This window comes from Corythoichthys intestinalis, chromosome 6, assembly GCF_030265065.1.
Source record: "Corythoichthys intestinalis isolate RoL2023-P3 chromosome 6, ASM3026506v1, whole genome shotgun sequence".
In the NCBI taxonomy this organism is placed as follows: Eukaryota; Metazoa; Chordata; class Actinopteri; order Syngnathiformes; family Syngnathidae; genus Corythoichthys; species Corythoichthys intestinalis.
In genome coordinates this window covers 55,016,834-55,043,559 of record NC_080400.1, presented here as the reverse complement: position 1 = coordinate 55,043,559, position 26,726 = coordinate 55,016,834, and the positions used below count along the sequence as shown (strand labels likewise).

At 39.8% G+C, this 26,726-nt stretch overlaps 1 protein-coding gene across 2 annotated transcripts in view; it reads left to right on the top strand.

Moving 5' to 3' along the window:
- Window positions 1-25,177, top strand: part of cwf19l2 (CWF19 like cell cycle control factor 2) — a 58,718-nt gene extending 33,541 nt beyond the window's left edge. Inside the window, exons 12-20 of one of the 2 annotated variants that reach the window (XM_057839728.1) lie at window positions 3,938-4,066; window positions 4,168-4,305; window positions 7,177-7,389; window positions 11,491-11,607; window positions 11,699-11,854; window positions 11,930-12,010; window positions 12,221-12,322; window positions 14,703-14,853; window positions 24,908-25,177. In XM_057839728.1, the coding sequence (XP_057695711.1) occupies window positions 3,938-4,066; window positions 4,168-4,305; window positions 7,177-7,389; window positions 11,491-11,607; window positions 11,699-11,854; window positions 11,930-12,010; window positions 12,221-12,322; window positions 14,703-14,843 (1,077 nt within the window). In that variant the 3' untranslated portion in view covers window positions 14,844-14,853; window positions 24,908-25,177. Of the gene's footprint in view, window positions 1-3,937; window positions 4,067-4,167; window positions 4,306-7,176; window positions 7,390-11,490; window positions 11,608-11,698; window positions 11,855-11,929; window positions 12,011-12,220; window positions 12,323-14,702; window positions 16,438-24,907 lie in introns of those variants that run through there. The other variant, XM_057839727.1, reaches the window with a different exon arrangement.
- The last annotated feature ends 1,549 nt before the right edge of the window (window positions 25,178-26,726 follow it).

Below are 26,726 nucleotides of genomic sequence, written 5' to 3'. Positions count from 1 at the left end.
GTGTGATATCTGTATCTGATTTTTGGAGTTGGACAATATCGGGATATCGGTTTAAAAGTCGTTATTGGACAATTCTTTTCTCCACCAAATTAAACTCTATAGCTGAGATCTCTGTTTAATCACCACCAATTTCATAATCTCATCCATTTTAAAAGTGTAATCAATGTAGTTTTGCATGAAATGGATGAATGTTGTTGTTTATGTAAACGGTATTGCACTTTCACAACAGTGGGAACTCTACCTACACTGCTGGCCAAAAGTATTGGCACACCTGCAATTCCGTCAGGTAATGCTCAAGAAAATGATTGCAATTACAAATGCTTCGGCAGTAATATCTTCATTTATTTTGCTTGCAATGAAAAAACACAAAAGAGAATGGAGGAAAAAAAATAAATAAATCATTTTACACAAAACTCCAAAAATGGGCCAGACAAATGTATTGGCACCCTTTCAAAAATCACGTGATGCTTCTCTAATTCAAAAATCGGCCGGACAGAAGTACAGTGGTACCTCGACATCTGATCACTTCGACACGATGTTTTCGACATCCGACGTAAAATTTGACACGCTATTTGTTTCTACATCCGACGACATGCTCGAAATACGACGACATGACAGCACTGCAAAAGAACCCACGGCGGATTTTCTTGTGTGAGAAATCAACACCATTTAAAAAAAAAAAGTTGGTACAGTTGGTGAAACAAGGAAAAAAGTGACACTTACCTTTGAAATGAAGATGCAAATTAAAGAAAAATATGAGCGTGGGGTGCGCATCCGTGAAGTGGCTCAACACTACAGCTCCACGGTCCTCTTCCGACCACCCTTCGCCAGTCTTTATAAGTTAAGGTGACAATTATTATTGTGGTTACATGACCAAGGAAATTGCCAGCTTCGTCACGTTTTTATCATTTATTTAAGAACTTATCCAACACAAAATGCCTATTGTCCGCCGCAGTTGACTGTGCTCTCAAGAAAACGAAAGTATTATCAAGAAAACGAAAGTATCGCAAACGCACTGACCTCTCTCACCGTGACGTCAGTCCCACGGTGCGTTCAGGTACAGCAAAAAAAGTCAGCCACATTAGAATCTGATTTGTTACATTTTTTACAGGAATAATTATTAATTATTATTATTATTATTATATTATTCCGATTTTATTTATAACTTATTTGTTTGCCTATTTGTAATTGCCATTTTTAATAGTAGCAGCGGTATTTATTGAGGATTTAGTGTAGGTTTTTGGGCTGTGGAACGAATTAATGGAATTGTAATGTATTCCTATGGGAAAATCCTGCTCAACATACGACCATTTTGACTTAAGGCCGAGTTATACTTCCGCGTCAGACCTACGCCGTCAAGGAAGAACCGAGTTACGACCCTACGCCATAGCCTGACGCGCGCCTCTCGAATTTTCTAACCTTCGCGTCACGTAGACGTGTTTGACGTGGCGAAAACGGACTGTGATTGGTCCGTTCAGACTGTTGTTTCCGGTTTAGCGCGAAATCACCGCCATTGTAGAATAGAATCAAACATTATTTTCTACACGCAAAAATGGACCAAGCCGACGGGAGGATCATCGAAGAGCAAGTCTCGTCAAGACATTATTGTGGTTGCCAAATGGCAAGGTTGGCGATTGGAAAAAAAAAAAATGGAAGAACCACCGAGACGTGTGTGTTCGGAATCGAGTGGCCACACGAAGCGGTGACCCATTCGGCCAAAAACTGCCGACTTTTTATCACTTTATGTCGTATTTTTGGTTGGTGTACTTCATCATTTATTGTGTAAGGTTAGGGGTTAGGGTTTTATATATATATATAACATATGTTTGCTGTGAGTCTGTGACTTATTTACGTGTCACACTTCAAGTATATGAAGAATAAAGCACAGATTTGGTGTCAAAAGAGTTGTTTTGATCTTTAATTTTCAATAACAGACAGTTCACACACGATACATCATCATTGATTGAGAGTGCCTCGGTGCTATTTATGATAACGTTAAAATGAAGGCTCCCAACGCAGTTTGGGAAGTTCCATAGACGCCAGAAATATGCTATGGCTTCCCACTGGCTGGTTGTAGGACACGGCAAACAAATCGGGCTGGAGGGCTTTGCAGACCTTAAACGCAGTGCCAGTTTGAAGCGAGCCGCCACAGCTGGCTCTCTCCACCCGACTCTAAAACTCTCTGTGCGGCATCAAAAGTCGGCCAGACCGCCTCGAAACCGTCTTCTGCGTCGCCTGCCCCTCAACATTTGTATGTTCAATATTTATTCACTGTTGATGAGCAGAATATTTACTTTCAAGAGTTCCATCTTGCATTGTTTATTTTTTCTCCAACTAGCGGAAGTCAACAAGCATGCCCCAAAACCTTACAAACATAACTCCACATCCCTCTAGTGGCTTGGCGGTGAATTACAGAGCAACGCGTTTCCTCACCGCAGAACTATCGAATGTCGAATGACGCCGTAGTCGCTGCGCCGTCAACGCAATGCGGGAGTATAACTCAGGCTTTACAAACAAGGTCCTGGAACGAATTAACTTCATATGTAGGGGTACCACTGTATTGGCTATTGGCACCCTCAGCCTAATAATACGTGGTAGCACAACCTTTAGATAAAATAACTACGAATAACCACTTCCAGCATCCATAATTGAGTTTCTTATAATGCTCTGCTGGAATTTTAGACCAATGTGTTTTGACCAACTGCTCCAGGTCTCTGAGCTTTAAAGGGCGCCTTCTCTAAACTGCCATTTAGAAGTCCCCAGTGCTTTCTCTCAAACCATTTTATAGTTCTTTTTTAAGTGTGTTTTGGGTCCTGCTGGAAGATCCATGAACTCTGAGGGAGACCCAGCTTTCTCACACTGGGCCCTACATAATGTTGCAAAATTTGCTGGTAGTTTTCAGACTTCATAATGCCATGCACACGGTCAAATTGTCCAGTGCTAGAGGTTGCAAAGCAACCCCAAAACATCAGGGAACCTCACCCAGGTTTGACTGTGGGGACCGTGTTCTTTTCTTTTAAGGCCTCGTTTTCCCCCCCTGTAAACTCTATGTTGTTGCTTTTTCCCAAAAAGCTCTACTTTTGTCTCATCTGACCAGAGAACATTCTTCCAGAACGTTTTAGGCTTTCTCAGGTAGGTTTTGGCAAACTCCAGCCTTGCTTTTTTTTATCTCTCTGGGTCAGAAGTGGAGTCTTCCTGGGTATCCTACCATAGAGTCCCTTTTCATTCAGACGCCGACGGATAGTACGGGTTGACACTGTTGTACCCTCGGACTGCAGGACAGCTTGAACTTGTTTGGATGTTAGTCGAGGTTCTTTATCCACCATCCGCACAATCTTTCGTTGAAATCTCTCATCAATTTTACTTTTCCCTCCACATCTAGGGAGGTTAGGAACCCTACCATGACTATACACTTATTGATGACACTGCGCACGGTAGACACAGGAACATTCAGGTCTTTGGAGATTCCCCATGCTTCCTCACAATTTTGCTTCTCAAGTCCTCAGACAGTTCTTTGGTCTTCTTTCTTTTCTCTATGATCTGCAGGTAAGTAACAGGTGCTGTTAATCACACAAATTAGAGAAGCATCACGTGATTTTTCAAAGGGTGCCAATACTTTTGTCTGGCCCATTTTTGGAGTTTTGTGTAAAATGATAGATTTTTTTTTCATTCCCTTTTGTGTTTTTTCATTGCAAGCAAAATAAATGAAGATATTACTATCAAAGCATTTGTAATTGCAATCATTTTCTGGGAGAAATTGAGCATTATGGGACAGAATTGCAGGGGTGCCAATACTTTCTGCGAGCACTGTATGCACGTTACATAGCTTTGCAAATTTGGAAAAACTTTCAAATGTTATTTTTTTGGAAAATGTCCTCAGACAGCGAACTTTTTTTTTTTTTTTTTTTAAATTAAATCTCCGTCTTGGGGTTCACAGATGGCGGGCTCCTCAAGCGAAGACCGAGAAGTCCTATTATTCAGAACTGATCATTCTGGTCAGGCCTGGCCAGTCAAGCCCCTATCAGAACCTCAGGAGCCCCACGGAGGACGCAGAAAGAAGAAAGCGGTAAAGGATATACAATAGGATCAAAAAAGGAATTTTTGTTAAAATCAAGACAACTCGCTGCTATTGTTTAACTTGTGTTCGTATGCAAAAACTCTGCCCAGATTGAGACTCACGTTGATGGGCAGCGTGTCAGGTACTTTCAGGATGATGACAGTGTGGGTCTGAAGGAGATGGTCAGGAGGGAGAAGATGAGCTCAGCACAGGATCAGAATGCCCTTTACTCTCGAATGGCTGCCAAGGTAAGAAGGCACTTGCATCATAAACAGTACAGTGCCTAATGCAGCACAGCAAAAACGGTGACCTTGAGGAAGGTTTGTAAGCAGACCCGGCGGCATGGGCGGGCATTAGGGGGCCGTGCCCGCCCTGAGGGACGGCTGTGCCCGCCCTAGCTCGATTAAACTGTACTGTGTAATTTTTTTATTTTTTTTTAAATCTTCCACAAAAACACACACACAACCTAACCCTATATTCCAGTGTTTTTCAACCGATTGTGCCGCCGCCGTGAGAGATCGTCAGGTGTGCCGCGAGAAATTATCCAATATCGCTTTTTTTTAACATCGTCGGTCAAAGTTGCAGTAGGAAGGAAGGAATGGGGAAAAAAAGTTCTCGGTTGTGTGCAGATGAGTCATGTTGCATTCAAGAACTGCTCTGATTTCTAGCCATCAGCCACCTTGCTCTCCGTAACAATGTGGACCCCCGCACTTCTACTGTTCATTATTTGACTCGTCAAGTGTCGATAAATACAAAAGTGTCCTTTCCATTTTATCCATAAGTGACGACCGTTAATCCTCCCTCTTTGTTTTATTCCAACACATTATCGAGGACAGCTAGGTTAGAGATGCCTAGAAATCCGAGCAGTTCTTGAACGCGACACGAGCGGCTATCTAGCGCCATGGCGCCATACAAGCTTAAACGTCATCTCCAAATGAACGCCCGTCGCTTCAGAACAAGTCGATGGATTATTTTGTACGCCTTCGTGAAAACACAGAGAAATGGGCAACTTTTTTGAGAAAAACTACAAAGGTAAATAAGAACGCCCTGAAAGCCAATTACTTTGTTGCTAAATCCTAAAAGTCCCAAACTGTGGCAGAGACGTTAATACTACCTGTCTGCAAAGCCATTGTCAGCGAGACGACCAGCCCTGATGTGCTTAAATGCATTGCTCAAGTCCCCTGTCTGATAGTTTTTCAAGCCTAATTGCTAAACGTTTCACACTGAGTAAGTATAAATACTGAGAAATTATTTTATAATTAAATATACTATAATTTTGGAACATTTTGGTGTGGTGTGCCGCGAGATTTTTTCCAACGTAAAAACGTCCCGTGACTCAGAAAAGGCTGAAAAACACTGCTCTAGTCATCCTATCTTGATCTGTCGTCATTCAATTCAACCAATCAGAGCAGCGAATGTAGGCAATTTCTAGCCAATCACAGATAAGGGGGGGCGGGCTGAGTAGCCGGCCATTGTGTACTGCGACTGGATAGGGATTGCTCCGGTTACAGAAATGGCGATTGAGCAGCTCCTCCGTTGCTAATTCAAATTGGAATGGACATCCGTGTTTTTTTCAAGAAACTAAAGACGAACTCGAGCCATGACAAAGACGCGGCCGAAAGTCAACATGAAGGGATAGCGCTGCCACCTCCTGCAGTTTCACTGACTGACACTATCATCAGAAAATATAACGGGTAAAAACACCACTGTTACGGCTAAATTTTACATTGAAGAAGTGTGCCCCCCCCCAAAAAAATGTAATGCCCCCCCGTAATTTCTTTCTGCAGCCGGGTCTGTTTGTAAGCACTGGCCAACTAAAAATAATTAAAACTTGCACCAACAAAGAGTGTGTAACTAAAAATATTCCAACGGTTACTATGGCAGGGCTTCTATAAATATCACTTATAAACGCTTTTATAGATACCATTTGTTCCACACAACCTGTTTTTCACTTAAATTAGCATTACGGTGTATTCCTTGTATCTGTGTTTCCCTCAAAATATTTCCGCTTGCCGTTGTACCACTGGATTGATTCGGAGAAAGAATCTCACCCAATTTAAATAGGAAATTACATCAAAAGAGAATTTGTTTTAAAGATTAATTTATTGACATTTAAAATGTATAATGTAAAATACATAGCCAAAATGTCCAGCTCTGTTAACCTTACACAGTGTTTTACAATACATTGTCATGTCTTAACATCCTAAAAATACTTAGGATTGCACACTGGCATACAAATGGGGAATAGTATCTCTATGATTGCCATGGCAACACTAGCTCACCTACTTTAGTGCTTTATAATAGTGTTGGTCTTTTACAAAATCAAAATTGTTACAGAACTTAGCGCACATAATGATCAGACTTTCTTGTTTTAATTGATATTCCCATTCTAATCACCTTCCGTAATTGACCTGAACTTAGGTGGATTGGAGTCTACAAATTTGATTTTATTGTACCACAGTTAAGTTAGTTTTCAAATCCCCACTCAGTCGGCACTAATGTACTCAACTAATAGCAGACGCAACATTACAAATCCAGCTGATCATTTGAAGGCTTGTATTCACTTTGCAGCCTGAATAATTTAAGTGTATGTATGCACTTTTATTTATATATGCAGCAGTCAGTATTTTTGAGGCGATGGGGATACATACTTACAGTATATACTCACATATTTAGACACCTTTACATAATGTCACTGAACTAATCCACATTTTCACTCACTTCACTCCCACACTCAGTCACATACACACACTTCATCCGCACTCGCTCTCTTGCACTCCCTTGCCCTTACACACAGACACAAACACACACTTCTAAAATCTGTTGCATGGTTACCATGGTGACAAGACAGACTGAGGCTGAGTCGATACTCCATGTCCTGCAACTTGCTGTTCGTAGACGAGTTCTCATCACACACACACACGGAGCTGGAAAAGAGGAAATTGTGTCAGCCCTTACTTACAAAGAGTGAAATTATGATGCAAGGACCATTAAATATCAGCTATTTTATTGGACACATTAAAAGATGAATCCGGTTAAGGCATCAGCCTTTGCACCTGTCTTTACTGCTGCATGCATGTTCTCCACAATAACTACCTGTGTTCCAATGGGCCCTCCAGGTGATGGGAAAGACGGACGGTGACAACTACACTCTGGATGATATGTTTGTGTCAAGTGCGGCGCGCAAGGAGGGTGAAGGGAGGGAGGAGGAAAGGCTGAGGAACAGAGCCAGCGAGGAGAGTAGGAGGCTGGCGACCTCCATGGAGAAATGCCGTCACTGTTTCAGTAGCCAGGAGCTCCAGAAGCACCTCATAGTGGCCATAGGAAGCAAGGTAAACAGCCGGTGTTTCATCTTCAGGAATTCGTAATGGCAGTTATATTTTTTAACATTGCTTTCTAATAATGTTCAACTGATTATATATTAAACCTATTAAATGACTGTTAACCTGCCCTGACTTACGGCAATTTAAAGAAATGGCGGAAATGAAAAATAAAATAATTGCCAGAGTTGGTCCTAACATTTACACAAAGGCGGTGGAAGTCACTCACAGCAGGGGGTGCTGAGGATCTTGTTTTTCCCCATCCAAAAACAGCTGTTTCTGTCCAAATTTGTCATGCTCGCGCTTTTTCTCCATACAAGGTGTGCACAATGGCAGTACACACGTATGATGGATAGTTTATGTACAACTACTAGGCTACTACAAAGACACCATTCACATTTCACAGACACATTTGACCTACAGTGTGTGTGTTGGAGTTTTTGTATTGAAATAAAAGCACCCATGTTTTTCAATACAAAGCCCCGCACCTAGACGGCGCAATGACACACTAACACATTTGAAAACTAAAAGGTCCTCTGTTTAACACCCACTTTTCACAACACTCAAACTCCACATGAATAGCCAACAAAGCTCTGCACGGCAGCAGCTCAACAGCAACAACAAACAATAATATGGCTGCATTGCAAGATATTTGAAGTTCTCCACGGTCTAAATCTGCAGCTAACTTTTCCTCGCTGGGCGCTCTACTAAACTATCATAATCAGGAGGAGCTGGTTCAATTTGCTGGGGAGAGGGAAGTCTGGCCTTCCCTGTTAAGGCTGCTGCCCCCGCGACCGACCCCGGAGCAAGCAGAAGATGATGGATGGATGGATGGATGGATGGATGGATGGATGGATGGATGGATAATCATTCCTTTTCGACCGTCAATTGAATTGTAGAAAATTTCAAAAATCGCTAATTTGTTTTTGCGCCATGTTAATTCCTCCTCTGTCAACAGGTAATTTTTCCGTTCCAATAGCGCCTATTTAATTCCCAAAGATGAATACGCTATTGTTTCAAAATGTTTTATTTATTATTATTATTATTTTTTTTTTATAAAAGATCAAACGGTACATTAATAATTGAATAAAAATATCTGGAAAAACAAACAAACAAAAAATCTAGAATCTACTAAAACACTTTTTCTCACCAACAACGGGGTGCTGCAGCACCTTCAGCACCCCACTACCTGCTCCACTGCATTTACAGTACTATAAACAATTATTTAACAATTATTTATTTTAATGTATTTATTTCATTATTTAAAAAGTGCAAACATAAACTGAGGTATACTTTTTCCCCCCAACAATTTAGGTACGTTCAAAGACTCCTCACAAAGGATCACTCAATATATAATGTGGAAATATACATAAAAGTCTTGCTCTCCTTGCCTGGCCCGGCCAGACTGTTCTCCCTGTATTTTTCAAACACCGTGAGAAGAGTCTGGGACCCAGCTCCTTACTGGCCTCTCTAGCCAGAACGAAAATCATCCGTGCAATCATTCGTTTATTTGTGTGACCTTAACAAACAACGTCATTCTTGCATGTCGGAAGTCGTCTCCACAACAACACAGATGGCGAACGATAGAGCCGAGAATATGTTCGAATCCGCAGTAAATTCAGATTTAAGATGCATGCCGTGTGTCTGTCTCCCAGTACATTCGCACTCCAGCCATTTGCACCAGGCCCATCTTCAGATACATGCCCATCATTCGTTGTATTTCTTCTTTGTTGGTGTTTATGGATTTTCGATGTGTTTGAAGGCTATACTCATTTGTGTTTATTGTGAGTGACTCAATCATGTCTTCAGACACAAATTGTTGGAAGCATTCCAATGGTGCGTGGAGGGAATGAAAATCTTTTGTGAGAGGTGGGCCAGAAATATCCAAATCAGGGCTGATGAAAACTTTTTTCTGCCAGCGATATATGTCACTGGGCATGGCGTGTTTGGCTGGTTGGGGCTCAATGTCCTCATTGGTTGGGCAGTCGCGGTGGATGGTTTTCTTTGTCCACTTCTTCATGGGTTTCGTCATCTGACTCTTCGTGAGTTTCATCAAAGTCTATGTCCAAATCACTCTCTTCATTTTGGACAGCATCGATGACCTCCTGCACAGTGTAGAAGGTCTTTCTCCTTGAAGACATTCTTAAATGACAACAAAAACTAAATGGAAATAACATTAGTACATGGGTGGGGGGCAAAGTAACCTATTTACACATCTCAGTAGTCAAACAATACTGTCTGGCCAACTTATTGTGCTCTGATTATCAAGTGAGAATGTTTAAGAATGTGAAACCGTCATCCCAAAAGGAAGGCATGTTGCATTTCTACAAAGATGATAATGTCTGCAATGGGAATCATGCATTTCCAAACGTTGTCACCTTTTCTGGAACAATGCAACAGACACCCTTCAGCATCTCCCCAGATCTAACTGCTTAGGTGATGAATTGAGCCAACATACTAGGCACATATATACAAACAGAATGAGAGACTGAACTATTGTAGGTGATTACAATTATAAGGAGTAGAAAGTGGTATGCTATTGCAATATATTTCTGTAATACAGCTTCTTGTAAAGTGGGTTCCAAATAGGACTGGTTTGGAAATTAAAAATAAACATAAAGCCTATATAATACAGTACAGTATATCTGGAAAGTGTTCTAGATGTGTGTAATTTTAAAATATATTGTGAAAAATAGAAGGTCCCTGTCAAAATGTCTATTTAGGCTACACTTACCAGGTAACTTGTAAACCTACACTATGGCCATTTTGACTACCCAATGGCCAGAGTTGTAAAATTACAACATATATACAAGATGCTCTAATTTACATTTGATGACTGTATTTCACAATAATTGCATATGTACATGGTCTAGTAAGTGTAATGATTACAAAAAAAATAAATATTAAAGGCATTATACTTACGGTACTTAAATCTGATAAATCCAGTCCAAGGAATCAAAGTGTTGTTGCACAGCCAAAGTTCTGCAAATTTTTATGAAAGTCCTGGAACTGTGGGCAGTGCTTATATACAAATGTCCTATCCACACCTATTGTGACACTGAACAGTAGGGCCCAATGACTATATTAATGAAAACAACAACAACAACAAAAAAAAAAACATTTCAACCCTTTGTTACAAAAAATACAAATGCTGTAATTCTACAACGTTGGCCTCTACAGGGTTAATAAAGCCAAGCATTTTTCTGCTTTATTCTTGTTTAAAAATAATTCAGTTAACATGTTTAAAACTTATCATAATTATTACATTAGAAGTGCTTAAAAACCATTTACTAATATATATATATTTACGTAGAAGTTTTTTTGAACTATACTTTGGGGGAAAAAGTAGTGAAAAAAACATTTGTTATATATATTATATATACAGTGGGGAGAACAAGTATTTGATACACTGCCAATGGGAAAACCCATTGACAGTGTATCAAATACTTGTTCTCCCCACTGTATGTAGTTCTTCGCGGTTTTTCACTTATTGCGGCATTGCGGCAGCTTCTGGTCCCTTTAACCGCGAAAATGTGGGATTACTGTACACAGAGAAGAATAAAACATTATCATCATTTTGAGCATGCTTTTTACTCGCGCTTCACTCAAACCTCCTCTCACACTCTTATGTTGCCTTCCTTTATCATCATGGCAAGCGACAGTACCTCAACCAATGAAATGAGTGGGATTTCGTATTGTCATTGTTCCTTCAGCTCATTGGTCAGAAAGCAGGAGAAGCGTGAGAATGCGTTTCCCTGCATATTCTTGTAAAGCACCATACCAGTATTCGTTTATTCTACAAATAAGACACAATTTTCGAGTTTCATGATAATATGGGATACAGCGCGTCCCTTGAAAGCTCAATACGAGACGCGTACTTTTGCTTCTGAATAAGTGACGGTTCCATTTTTCAAGGGATGGTTAGCAACCCTAGGCATGGGCATATGGGCTTTAAAAGTGGCATGAAATAGCATCAAATGACCTGTAGAAACCCTGGTTAAGCACAAGACCCACTATTTGAAAGTAAGCAACAGGAATACATTAAGAAATTCACAAAACACACAATGCCCTGATGTATGCAATGAAATATGTTTTTTGTAACATATTATCCAGGTATACCTAAGTCTACCTGCTGGAGTGTCCATGACAGAAGGCCATTGTCTCATCTGTCCCCTACAGCATCACTGCTCGGCCACCACTTTGGACGAGGACGTCTGGTCAGAGATACAGGTGAAGAAATCACTGTTATACTTTATGCAAATCCACCCAAATGCTCGCATGTAAAACCAAGTTCACCTCCTTCTCGCTTTGTGGTGTACAGCTGTTCCGTCGCAGCTTGGTGCGTATGTTTGAGTCCCAGGAACTAGACTGTGTGTTCATGGAAATGCACCTGAACCCACGCCGGAGACAGCACATGGTCCTTGAGTGTATCCCACTTCCTCGGGAACTGGGTGACATGGCACCGATATACTTTAAGGTGTGCGTGTATGTCATTTTTGCCAAACATTGGATGTCTTCTAAATGCCAGTGTGTTTGATGTATCTGATCCCAGAAAGCCATCATGGAGTGTGATGAGGAATGGGCCATGAACAAAAAGGTTGTTGACCTTTCTTCGAAAGACATACGCAAAGCTGTAAGTTTTTTTTTGCTTCTTTGTTTCTACTACGGCCTTTTTTTCATTTTTTTTAACCAACATGTATTCATACTTTAATGTTCGTGGATACCAATTGTGTACTTTGTGCTTCTATTTCAAAAGGTCTTTTATTGTCTTCCTCTTTCTCCTTCATTCATTGTCCCTTGTCGAGAAATGCTTCATGCCTCGTTAATTGTTTGCGTGCTGCAGGTTCCCCGAGGGCTGCCCTACTTTGCTGTAGACTTCGGACTACAGGGAGGGTTTGCCCATGTAATTGAAAACGAGCAGAAATTCCCACATTACTTTGGCAAGGTCAGTTTAAGTATTAACACTTCCATGAAGCACTTGCTGTTTTCGGACTTATCAGATACAGTAGGTCGATTTGGCCTCGAGTACTTATCACGGTAAAATGAGTAGATTTACCTCGATAATGATAAATGACGATAAATTTGCTCAAGCGGAAGTTATATAATCTGAAAATCTGAATATATCCATGAAATCCAAATTAACCATTTCTTATTGATTTATTCACCAGCTTTCAATTTAACAGCTGGTTAAATTATAAACAATAAGCATTTCAAGTATAAACATTTCAAACAGCTTGTATGCACTTCAAACAGAGGATCGAGTATCAGACAACTTATTGTTAATGGCTGCTGTGACATGATCACTCAACACAAGTGTTTACTTCCAAGTTCCTACTGTGAAAAACTAGCATGTTAATGCCCCCCCGAAGAGCATTTTCTGAAATACATGCACGCACACACCCCCACATTAATCTATACTTATGCTCTAACTCTTATGACAATGAAACTTTTAAAATTTTTAGTTTTGATGGAAGTAATGACACAGAATAAAGCAAGCACGTACGGAAAAAGGATTGTGACTATTAAACGGTCATATTATAGGCTACACTCTTGGATTATACTTTATGCTGAATGCTGAGCTGATCCATTGTAAATTGTACTATCAGAAAAGCTAGCAGAGAATTCACACACAGATACAAATAAGGTGACATACTGCCTGCTAGGTGCAGTCTGTTGCCAAAGAACTGCTCCCGCATCAACTCATTGAGTTCAGCCGCGTCGATGACGTTAGACGTTGTTGGTGGTGATAGCGACTTCTCGTCCCATGCAGATAACATTTATTTCCAGACCTGAGCAGTCATTTCAGCTTTGTCGTCATCCGAGATATACGCTGTATTTCAGCAGCCAGGGTGCAGAGCTCTAACTTGTTGTATATGAAATAGACCATCAAACTGATGTAGGGCTCCATGGTTCGTCGCAGCGGGTTCTGGTCTTTCCGTCAACTAATGCTATACTCAAAATCCCTGTGGCCTGGCTGCTGGTTGTCGTTTACTATTATCAGACTCCATCACAATCACTTGTAGTGTTGCATAGGAACATGCTTTTGTTTAATTTTCTTGTAGTCACATGTAGAGGCGTGCGAAATTTCCGATTCTTAGATTATTCGCGATTCGGCCGTGGATAATTCGAGAACGATTCACTAACATCCAAATTCCGATTATTGAATTGTACCAGGTAAAGCGGAAATAAAACACAGTCAGCGCAGTCTTCAGGACGCAATGAGGAATGGACCGAGAGTAAATATCATGTTCAACTCATGCCGCTAGATTTAAAAAAAAAAAAAAAAAAAAAAAAAACTGACTGCGGCCGTCAGCCGCTACAAACCGCGCCCAGTTGCTAGTTGCTACAAACATATGGCAACATACGGCTATGGTAGATATCACATATATCTAGAACTAGATGTGAAATGACAGACAAAGGCTGTGTTAGATCATATACAAAGAACTAGATGCGAAATGACAGACTTTCCCGTGCTAGTAAACAGGTGCCATCTTAAAACAGTAGACTTCTCTCGAAGGCTGTGTTGTAGCGAACCTAATTACTTTTTATCTAAAAAAAAAAACCAAAAAAAAAAAACCAACCCCAATTCAGCAAAATCTTGACTTGAATCTATCTTTAAATGATGAAACAGTTTTAAAACTTTCACGTCGAAAGTGGACAGAAGGGAAATCATGGAATAACGGGAGCAATTTTAACAACTTTAACGGTTGATTCACACCATTAAATTAATTGAATGTAGTTTAAAGCTGCCGATACAGAATGGGGACTTGAGTATTTTATTTACTGTTTTTAACAGTTAACTTGATACTGAAATAGTAGTTTGTTTAGCTTGAGAGGATTTTTGAACAATTTTGGAACTAGTGTACAAAATATTAAAAGTGGGGAGGGGGGGTGTGGTGCATCAATAATTGATTTATATTTGAATCGGAGCCTATGAATCGTAATCGAATCGTTAGGTGCCCAAAGATTCCCACCTCTAGTCAGGTGACTTCAGACGTAAGCACACTGGCTGTACTTTCTTAAAGAGGAATGAGCATAGCCGAACAACAAATAGTCAAAGCGGGCTGAAAAGTCTTAATTTTTTCATTTCATCAAAAAAAGCCTAATTAAAAGACATGGTTAAAATTACGTTGGTCATCTTGAACCAGCTCTGTTCCGGTAAACCGCCCGGCTGGTAAGAATGCCAACAAAGTCGTTGAGTTGAGAGATACTGTATATATTGCTATATTGTTATAATGTTTCTGTCATTCTGAAAGAAAAGTGAAGAGCCTTCCTGTACTTTAAAAGAAACTGTTTCAATAGATTTAACTGCCTTTTCCTCACAGGAAGTGGTTGGAGGTATGATGGACTTGGAGCCAAGGATTTGGAGGAAGTTGATACGTGAGAACTTTGATGATCAGAGGAAAAAAGTCCTGCAGTTTGCACAGTGGTGGAAACAGTATGATTGTACCAAGAATGAAAGCTAGTAGGACACAGGCAAGCACACCCAGATGTTTTTTAGCTGCATAAATCATTTTTACTGAATGATAAAATGCAAATTTGATATCAATTGTATGTAAATTAAAACAAAATTGCCAACTTTGCCTTTTCAATGTTTTCTTATTTAAAACCCACCAAATACTGTAGTGTAGAAGTGGCTCAAATTAGTCCTTTATTTTACCATTAATTGTTATTAGAGGTGCCGATAATTATCGGTCCAGTAATATGAATTATGATGTCATCCCAATAAATCCAATAACATTATTAATAGGCCGGATAATATATCATGTTATTGGCACAGTGTCGGTGGATTGGGATGTGTGCGTTTGTTTCCACTCCTGTTTTGTCAGTATGCAAAGTTTTGTTACTGTTCTAGAGGCGGTATTTTTCCATCACTGGATGATAAACCTAACTTGGGGAATTAGCAAATGTTTGAATTTTAGAGTGTTATGTTTTCAAGTTGTTGAGAGGCATTTTGGTCATTGATAGGCTTGCTGTCCTACAGTGGGGCAAATAAGTATTTTGTGCAAGTTCTCCCACTTGAAAATATTAGAGAGGCCTGTAATTGTCAACATGGGTAAACCTCAACCATGGCAGACAGAATGTGGAAAAAATCCAGAAAATCAAACTTTGATTTTTAAAGAATTTATTTGCAAATTTTGGTGGAAAATAATTATTTGGTCAATACCAAAAGTTCATCTCAATACTTTGTTATGTACCCTTTGTTGGCAATAACGGAGGCCAAACGTTTTCTGTAACTCTTCACAAGCTTTTCACACACTGTTGCTGGTATTCTGGCCCATTCTTCCATGCAGATCTCCTCTAGAGCAGTGGGTTTAGGGGCTGTCGTTGGGCAACACGGACTTTCAACTCCCTCCACAGGTTTTCTATGGGGTTGAGATCTGGAGACTGGCTAGGCCACTTACGAAGCCACTCCTTTGTCGCCCTGGCTGTGTGTTTGGGATCATTGTCATGCTGAAAGACCGAGCCACGTCTCATCTTCAATGCCCTTGCTGATGGAAGGAGATTTTCACTCAAAATCTCTCGATACATGGCCCCATTCATTTTTTCCTTTGAACAGATCAACCGTCCTGGTCCCTTTGCAGAAAACAGCCCCAAAGCATGTTTCCACCCCCATGCTTCACAGTGGGTATGGTGTTCTTCGGATGCAATTCAGTATTCTTTCTCCTCCAAACACGAGAACCTGTGTTTCTACCGAAAAGTTCTATTTTGGTTTCATCTGACCATAACACATTCTCCCAGTCCTCTTCTGGATCATCCAAATGCTTTCTAGCGAACCGCAGACGGGCCTGGACGTGTACTTTCTTCAGCAGGGGGAAGTGCTCATTGTTCAGGGGAACACATCGTCAATGACATTGACTGATTGATTGATTCAAATTATATTTAATTGAAAAACTAAATATGGGCACTTTATTTGAAGTGAAAACTGTTCTTGTCTTTGTTTTGTTCATTATAATAATGTTCATGTCATTATGAAAATTCTGGTTAGGTCAAAGGCAAATCTATGCTGAATCCACCACTATTTTTTTTTTACCTACAGGTGTTCAAAAATCAGCTGAATATACATTTAAAAAATATATACAGTACTGTGCAAAAGTTTTAGGCAGGACACCTGCCTAAAACTTTTGCACAGTACTGTATATTTTTATTATATTTCGTATAAACAGGATATACTGTATGTATATATTTTCCCCAAGTGGAAGCTTCCATGATCCTAATAAATTTAATAATTAAAAATATATATACAGTACTGTGCAAAAGTTTTAGGCAGGTGTCCTGCCTAAAACTTTTGCACAGTACTGTATATATATATTATCGGTTATCGTATCGGTATTGGCCTCGAGGAGCAGGAACTTATCGGTATCTGTTTCAAAAATGGATATCGTGCACCCTATTTATTATCACACCAAATGGCATGCAACCGTTTAGGAGCATATCATTAAGAACAAGCATGGCAGCCAATATACAGCATCATAAATATAAAAAGCTGTGATACGGCTATATCAGAAAATGAATAAACAAAAAGGGGCATGTTATGTATACACCAGATTGATTCGGATCTGTTTGGGGTGACAAAACAGGCAGAGAAGGCATGCAGGAGGCAGATATCAATGAAGACAAAGCAGTTTGTACAGATTCATAAATTCAGTAATGTGGCCCTGGGTACATAAAATTATTCATTAAACATTTATTTCATCATTAAAAAATCAAATAAAAAAAGAGGGAACTAATGTTTTTCCATGAATTCCCAAAATCGTGTGTACAGTTTGGGATGTGTAGTCAATTTTTATGCATTTTGATTTTCTTATCACTTAAGTCACAAAGTTCATATTGTGTTGTTGATAGTTTTATGTGTGAATGTGTGTCAAATTTATATACAGTGCCTTGCAAAAGTATTCGGCCCCCTTGAACCTTGCAACCTTTCGCTACATTTCAGGCTTCAAACATAGATATAAAATTTTAATTTTTTGTCAAGAATCAACAAGTGGGACACAATCGTGAAGTGGAACAAAATTTATTGGATAATTTAAACTTTTTTAACAAATAAAAAACTGAAAAGTGGGGCGTGCAATATTATTCGGCCCCCTTGCGTTAATACTTTGTAGCGCCACCTTTTGCTCCAATTACAGCTGCAAGTCGCTTGAGGTATGTTTCTATCAGTTTTGCACATCGAGAGACTGACATTCTTGCCCATTCTTCCTTGCAGAACAGCTCGAGCTCAGTGAGGTTGGATGGAGAGTGTTTGTGAACAGCAGTCTTCAGCTCTTTCCACAGATTCTCGATTGGATTCAGGTCTGGACTTTGACTTGGCCATTCTAACACCTGGATACGTTTATTTTTGAACCATTCCATTGTAGATTTGGCTTTATGTTTTGGATCATTGCCCTGTTGGAAGAGAAATCTCCGTCCCAGTCTCAGGTCTTGTGCAGATACCAACAGGTTTTCTTCCAGAATGTTCCTGTATTTGGCTGCATCCATCTTCCCGTCAATTTTAACCATCTTCCCTTTCCCTGCTGAAGAAAAGCAGGCCCAAACCATGATGCTGCCACCACCATGTTTGACAGTGGGGATGGTGTGTTCAGGGTGATGAGCTGTGTTGCTTTTACGCCAAACATATCGTTTTGCATTGTGGCCAAAAAGTTCAATTTTGGTTTCATCTGACCAGAGCACCTTCTTCCACATGTTTCGTGTGTCTCCCAGGTGGCTTGTGGCAAACTTTAAACGAGACTTTTTATGGATATCTTTGAGAAATGGCTTTCTTCTTGCCACTCTTCCATAAAGGCCAGATTTGTGCAGTGTACGACTGATTGTTGTCCTATGGACAGACTCTCCCACCTCAGCTGTAGATCTCTGCAGTTCATCCAGAGTGATCATGGGCCTCTTGGTTGCATCTCTGATCAGTTTTCTCCTTGTTTGAGAAGAAAGTTTGGAAGGACGGCCGGGTCTTGGTAGATTTGCAGTGGTCTGATGCTCCTTCCATTTCAATATGATGGCTTGCACAGTGCTCCTTGAGGTGTTTAAAGCTTGGGAAATCTTTTTGTATCCAAATCCGGCTTTAAACTTCTCCACAACAGTATCTCGGACCTGCCTGGTGTGTTCCTTGGTTTTCATAATGCTCTCTGCACTTTAAACAGAACCCTGAGACTATCACAGAGCAGGTGCATTTATACGGAGACTTGATTACACACAGGTGGATTCTATTTATCATCATCGGTCATTTAGGACAACATTGGATCATTCAGAGATCCTCACTGAACTTCTGGAGTGAGTTTGCTGCACTGAAAGTAAAGGGGCCGAATAATATTGCACGCCCCACTTTTCAGTTTTTTATTTGTTAAAAAAGTTTAAATTATCCAATAAATGTTGTTCCACTTCACGATTGTGTCCCACTTGTTGTTGATTCTTGACAAAAAAATTAAATTTCATATCTTTATGTTTGAAGCCTGAAATGTGGCGAAAGGTTGCAAGATTCAAGGGGGCCGAATACTTTTGCAAGGCACTGTAACTTCAGAAATCTGACTAGAGTTGTACTAGATTACGTATTATGTGAGAATCTGGAGGTAGATTTCTTCGTGCTGTACAGAAATAGCGGCCATTGCCCTATCCTTAGTACGATACCCACACACCAAACGACATGCCCCAGCGGCATTGAAAAATTCAATTTATGATGATAAAAATAATAGTTACAGTGGTACCTCTACATACGAACTTAATTCATTCCAGCACCTTGTTTGTAAGTCAAAATGGTCGTATGTCGAGCAGGATTTTACCATAAGAATACATCATAATTCCATTAATTCGTTCAACAGTCCAAAAACCTACACTAAATCCTTAATAAATACTGCGGTTGCTATTGCAAATAGCAATTACAAAGAGCAAAACAGATAAATCATGAATAAAAACCATAATAATATAATAATAGTAAGGATAATAATACCTGTAATAATTTAACGAATCGGGTTCTAATGTGGCGGATGTATTTTGCGTGGTGTACCTGAACGTACCGCGTGACTGATGACAAAGTGAGAGAGAGTTTGAGTTTTTACTTTCATTTTTCCATGTTCTGTTGTTGGGCGTCAGCTGCGGGGGACAGTAGGCATGTTTTGAAGGCAAGTTCTGAAATAAATGATTAAAAACCTGACAAAGCTGACGATTTCTTTGGTGATGTTACAATAATAATAATTGTCACCTTAACTTATAAAGACTGGTGAACGGAGGCGGACCGCCGAGCTTGTAGCCATTCTACGACCGTATTGTCGAGCCTGTTTACAGACGCAGACACCACGTTCATATTTCCCGATCATTTAAAACTTCATTTCAATGGTAAGCCTCACCTTTTTCCTTTTTTTTTTTCACCACCTTCACTAACATTGTTGGATAGCATTTTGATTTCTCTCACAAGAATATCCATGCGTATGTCTTGTGGGAAAACAAAGATACTGCCGGGCTGTCATAAATCGTATTTCGAGCATGTCGTCGGATGTAGAAACAAATGGCGAGTCGGATGTCGAAAAGATCGTGTGTCGAAGCGATTGTATGTTGAAGTAACACTTTATTTGTAGAGCATTTTTACAGATGCTCAAAAGATGCTTTACAGTTAAAGAAACCAACAAACGACATAAGCAGAATAAAATACCTGATAAAAAATACTATAATTTAAAAGCATGTTTATAAAGATGGGGTTTTAGCATTTTTTTTTAATGAAGGAAGATGGGAACAGGTGAGAATGAGTTTAGGGGATGAGTTCCAAAAGGAAGGGGCAACAACAGAGAAGGCTTTGTCCCCCCAAATTGGGTGTGTTATTTGTTGGGGCAGCGGCGAGATGTTTCCATTAGTTAAGCGAGAGTTGTATTGCAGTTTCGAGTTCTGCCATTCATTTACATTAGACCGCCACACCACCGACTTATGTGGCTGAAAGCAACCATATTGGACCATTATAGAGAGTTTCAGTTGGTGACACTTGACTGCCTGCCACGCGATTGATCCCTATACATTTGCTCTCGTTCTGCTATAAAAAAGAGCAATAGTGCATGTGCAATAATGTGTGACTACGGACTGAAGGCTGCCCTCTACTGGGAAACCCCTAACATAGAGGCAAGTAGTCCGCAATTAATTATTCTGACCTCACACAAAAAAATAGAACACGGAAAATCAATAGATGCTGGCCAATGCTGCATCGCTACCAAGCTTCAAGACAATTGGTTCACGAACAACGGGGGAATTCCTAGGGGAGGCTGAGGAAAGAGCGTAAACCAAAGAGGAGTGTGAGAGCTAGGCTACATGCTAACCCGAACCGAGCGGCTCTGACAAGTCTCTTCCTTGCCTTTCGAAAATAAAAAGCCACACAAAACTTCCCCGACGAATGTCAACACAAGGTGGCGTGGGTGATTGCCTTCACCGATCGGCCAGCCCCATCCCCCTGCTGTGGCCCCGGCAGGAGTGCTCGTCGGCGGGGACGCAGCTGAGGAGTGAACGCCGAAAATGGCTCATTCTCGGGGGACAAACCGACCAACGTCTGAGCGCTTTGCTGCCCAAGCCCAAGCTGAGGGTAGCGCGCTCTCGGCGGGCACACGAAGCGAGCCGAGAGGGGTGGAAGTCTCAACACAGTCGAGAACCGGAGACGAGAGCGCATGGCCCTCCACCTTCATTGGCCGGTGACCATTGTGTGCTACAAGCCGCCGGTCGTCGGCCGAGGGAGGCGGCCACTCCCGCCTTCTCGGTGGACAGGGAGCATTGTCACCCACAAAATGCAAGCCACCTCCCTATTAGAATGTGTGCCATTATCGTAGTATTTGACATCATATAAAACACGTGGCTTATTCACTTCCTCATCCATCCAATCGTCGTGCCATGGTCATACTTGTTTTGGCCATTCTTCGCGGTGAACGGGATCTATTTGAAACCTAGAAAAACTCACACCAATCTCCCTGGTGTAGCAATAAAAGCCTGCCGCACATTGGGCTGGCGTGACGTGAAAAATAAATTAATCCACAAAATCTGCTGGATCCGCAGTCTTTTTGCATACAATCGTATGGCTGTATAGTGAAGATGTTTCCCGTTAACGTCACATCCGCCTTCTTCCTCAATCCGAGACGGTGGCCGGAAGTCACTTTCTTTGCACGGGATTAAAAAAAATTGAATAAATATATCGATTGCTTCTGTACACATCCAAGTGGTCCATTTCATTCAGGAGCATAAAATACCGCATGTAATATGAAATATGCTTTCTTGTGTCACAGGCACTTTAAGCTTACAAGGGATGCAAAAGTGTTTTATTTGTAGAACAAACGAATACTGGTATGGTGCCTTTCTAGAATATGTAGGGTAACGCATTCCCCGCCTCTCCTGCTTTCTGATCAATGAGCTGACAGAACAATGACAAACCCGCTCATCTCACTGGTCGAGGAGGTACTGTCGCTTGCCATGAGGAAAACAGAAGACATCATAAGAGTGTGGAAGACCAGAGGTTTGAGTGAAAAAGCAGAAAGAGGTTTGAATGAAAAAGCAATAAAATGTAAGGTGAAAAGCAAGTTCAAAATGATCATTTTTTTTCTTGTTCTCCTCTGTGTTCTTTATTTTAACTGTGTGTATTATATTTTTGTGTCCTGTCAATTTCATTTGCATTTCCACATAGTTTAAGTGATCATTTGCGAAACCGTTATTGCTGAGGGGACTTTGAACGCACCAAAATTGCAAAAAAAAAAAAAAAAAAAAAAAAGTTTACCTCAGAGTCAGGGGTCGCGTTAACCGAATATTTTCCGTTGTTTACCGGTTTTTTACAACGGTGACGGAAAAAACTGAAGTCCATCTGTCATTTTGACAGGTTGCAATTAACACCCCAGACCACAGGGTGGCGAGTCAGCATATTAATTAGCTATTGTCTCTCTCGATGCACGACGTTGTTGGCCTTACTCGGAAAAATGTCAAGGCAACTGAGTGTCCGAAGTTTCTTCAAAAAGTCCCAAAACGACGATGGTGTTGATAAAAGAGGTGAAAAAAGAGGGACTGATGCAGTGAAGGATGACAACGAATCAAGTGAATCGCCGGTTCACTCCTCACTGCGGCGAGCAGTTGAAAACGCCGCCAATTACCAAGAAGGGCAGAATTGGTAACACGGTGAAAGCGGCATAAAGCCAAAAAAGCGGACCAGACTAGCCAGAGCCTGAAATTATTTCAAGGAAAATATGGAGGATGCCACCACTGTGTGTACTCTTTTTGCTAAGCTGAGCTCGCATACCACGGTAGCACGTCGGCTATGAACGAACACTTGACGCGCCGTCACCCAAGTGTATTTCGGAAGACAACAGGAAACAACAAGCTAGCGGATTTTAAGTTCATACAACTTTCTAACGATTTTTTAAAAAATTGGAAGTTGCCTTTATGTGCGTCGTATCAACGTGCATTTTTATTTAATATTAATAATAAATTTTTAAAAATTATATAAAAAATTATATAATATTATATATAATAATATTATATATTATATAATATTTTATTATTATTATTATTATTAAATGTATTAGGATCATGGAAGGTCCCACTTGGGGGGGGTATATATTAGGGCTGTCAAAATTAGCGCGTTAACGCGTGGTAATTATTTTTTTTAAATTAATCACGTTAAAATATTTGACGCAATTAACGCACATGTCCCGCTCAGACAGTATTCTGCCTTTTGATAAGTTTTACAGCAAGGCTTTTTGTGCTGTCTAACAGCAAACTCTTGTGGTCGCTTTGCGACATGGTTTATTGTCTTCTTGCCAGTTCAATATGGCTGCACGACGTCTCGGGCTGACGCCTACGTTGTAATGTTGTGCTTATATGATCCTTGGACAAGATTTGTCCGTAAGTATGGTTGTTGTAAAGAATGTACATATTATGTTAGTAAGCGAAATGTTATATTTTTTGTATGAGACGCTTTTTGTTTATGTTTAGTGAACCTGTATAGTGTGCTAAGCTAATGTTGTTGCTAATGCAATGCTTGTGTACTTTTTTTTGTAGTTTTACGATGGTCTAAAGAGGACAATGGTTTGAGGCCATTTTATTAATAAATCAGATGAAAAAGGAAGAAGTCTGATTATTAAGGCGTCGTTCACTAGCTGTCTAGCTTTGGAAAAAGTAGATGCTTCGGAATGAGGACAGCATAGACAGATTTAAATGACAGTAGAGTGAAATGCCCACTACAGTCCTTATGTACCGTATGTTGAATGTTGAATGAATATATCCATCTTGTGTCTTATCTTTCCATTCCAACAATTTATTTTACAGAACATATATTTAATTTACAGAAAAATATGGCATATTTTATAGATGGTTTGAATTGTGATTAATTGCGATTAATTACGATTAATTTTTAAGCTGTAATTAACTCGATTAAAAATTTTAATCATTTGACAGCCCTAATATATCTATATGTATATATATATATCCTGTATATACATAATAAAAAATATATGGAAACACAGTACTGGCCTGCTTACTGTAATCCATGACTGCACTAATGTTAGTTACTTTATATTATATTGTATTATTGTGTATATACATATAGTGACTGCATCAAGATATAGTCATTTTAAAAATTTAAGTGACGGGTAAAAATAGATTATGACCGGATTTTTATGACCCTGTCAGTCAAAATGACAGACAACGAAAAAGTCTAGCGCATCCTCTGTTAAGAGTTAATGTTTGGACCTTTTAAAAAAAAAAAAAAACAGCACAAGAACACTCCTTACACACAAAAGGCTCAGGACCTTAGAGCACCACTAGGTATTTTTTCACCTTTTATAAAATATTTTCATAACATTTGTGATAATACGTCGACTGACAACTAGTTGAATGACACCGCTTTTATATCTTGAGTGGGTCTGTATCGCTTTCATCGGCACTAATTAACTTTGTGTGGCACACAAAAACTACAAATGTACTGACTGCTTTACGGCATGCGTGACTTCTCCCTTTTCCCATTCATTATAAAGACGGAAGTCAATGCGAATGTTTTAGCGTTAATTCCGCAAAGATGGCAGAGCAACGAACGAGACAAAAAAAAAATTGTTTGGTGAAGGAGAAAACAAAGCCTGGCTTTCACTTGCTGGCGTGACGCCAACCCGTCAGCAATGACGAGTTTGAGTAGGGTGGAGGTAGCCACATTAAGCCACATGGTTGCTAATTGTCATATGCTATTGTTTAGCTACTACTGGATTCATTACCTTTTTACTATTCATCCTTCACACAGCCGCTGGAAACAGGAATGTTGTTTAATCCATCTGCAAGAGAGTGGGAGACATGTTAATTTTATTCTAGTATTTTTTTGTATTAAAAATACATTGCTGAAAATTTTTGTTTTTTATGTGCATATATCACTCAAATATGTACCTAATTGAGTGTTGACTAAAATATTTATAATATTATGATTTTTAAAAAACAACAACAAAAAACACTTTTATAGTACAAAAAAAATAATGACTGTGTCGATAGTGACTCTTGTCGCCTCTACCAATGAGGTGTAACCATTTTTTATTTTTTTTTCCTTCAGGGAGTTGGCAACCCTATTTCCAGCTAAAATGGTCGTGGAGCAAATCCCCGCCTACCCAGATGAACGAACTACTTCTCTAGCAAAAGGAAATGTTTATGGCACTGATTGGATGGCAAACTAACAATTTAAGAGGTTTCGTAAAGGACCTCATCGGAACTGCATCTCCGCGACTAGATGCACTTTCAAAACAGCTACATTAAAACTCGTCTACTGTGCACACAGACAGACGTTGGAGACGGAGGCCAAACGTTACGAACAAACAAGGGTACATAACAAAGTATTAAGATTAACGTTTGGTATTGACCAAATACTTGTTTTCCACCATGATTTGGAAATAAATTCTTTAAAAATCAAACATTGTGATATTCTGTTTTTTTTTCCACATTCTGTCTCTCATGGTTGAGGTTTACCCATGTTGACAATTACAGGCCTCTGTAATATTTTCAAGTGGAAGAACTTGTACAATTAGCGGTTGACTAAATACTTATTTGCCTCACTCTACACAATAAATACAAATAATTTGTTAATTATCTCAACTATCCAGGAATGCAGAAAATAAACATTTGTCTTAAGACCACTCAACATTGTCTATCTAATTAAATAAATTTAATTAGATAGGTAAAATACAACTGCTTTTGTCCACAAGATTCTCGAAAGTGCATCAGTGGGTTGAGCAGTTATGGAAAAAATCTAAATCGGGATGAATTACATTTTTTTTAATCTCATTGGCACCCATGCAATTGTGTCAGATAATGCTCAATTTCTTCCAGAAAATGATTGCATTTACAAATGCCTCGGTAGTAATATCTTCATTTATTTTGCTCGCAATGAAAAAACAAAAGAGAATAGGGAAAAAAATTGAATCATTATCATTTTACACATAACTACAAAAATGGGCCGGACAAAAGTATTGGCACCCTCAGCGTAATACTTGATAGCAGAACCTTTAGACCACTGTTTTTCAACCTTTTTTGACTCGAGGCATGTTTTTAGATTGGAAAAAATCTCGCGGCACACCACAAACTAAAAATGTTCCAAAATTATTTTCTTCACAATATATTTAATTATAATTTCTCAATATGTATACTTACTCAGTGTGAAACTTGAGCCTTTTTAGATGAACACAGAGTCGATATCCTTATTCTTCAACCGCTCTCAGTCTCTGTTTTTATTATTATTATTATTTTTAAATAGCAGTTAGGCTTGAAAAAGCTCAGAATTATCAGAATTGGGGACTTGAGCAATGTCTTTAAGCACATCAGGGCCGAGCATCTCGCAGACAATGGCTTTGCAGGCAGGTAGTATTAAATGTTTCTGTCACGGTGTGGGACTTTTTGGATTTGGCAACAAGGTAACTGGCTTTGAGGGCTTTCTCATTGACCTTTGTAGTTTTTATCAAAAAGTTGCCTGTTTCTCTGTTTTCACGAAGGCAAAATGGTCCATCGACTTGTTTTGAAGCGACAGGTGTTTTGTCTGGAGATGACGTTTAAACTTGCTTCGCTGTTTTTGGATTGCTGCTCGTGTCGCGTTCAAGAACTGCTCAGATTTTTAGCCATTCGCCACCTTGCTGTTGTCAACAATGTGTTGGAATAAAACACAGAGGGAGGATTGACGGTCGTCACATATGGATATAATAGAAAGGACACTTTGGAGTACATCGACACATGACGAGTCTAACCAAATGATGTGCAGTAGACGTGCTGTGGTCCACATTGTCGTGGACAGCAAGGTCGTTGATGGGTAGAAATCCAAGCAGTTTTTGAACGCGACACGAGCGATACTCCGCTCACTTGCACACGACCAAGAACTTTCTACCTAC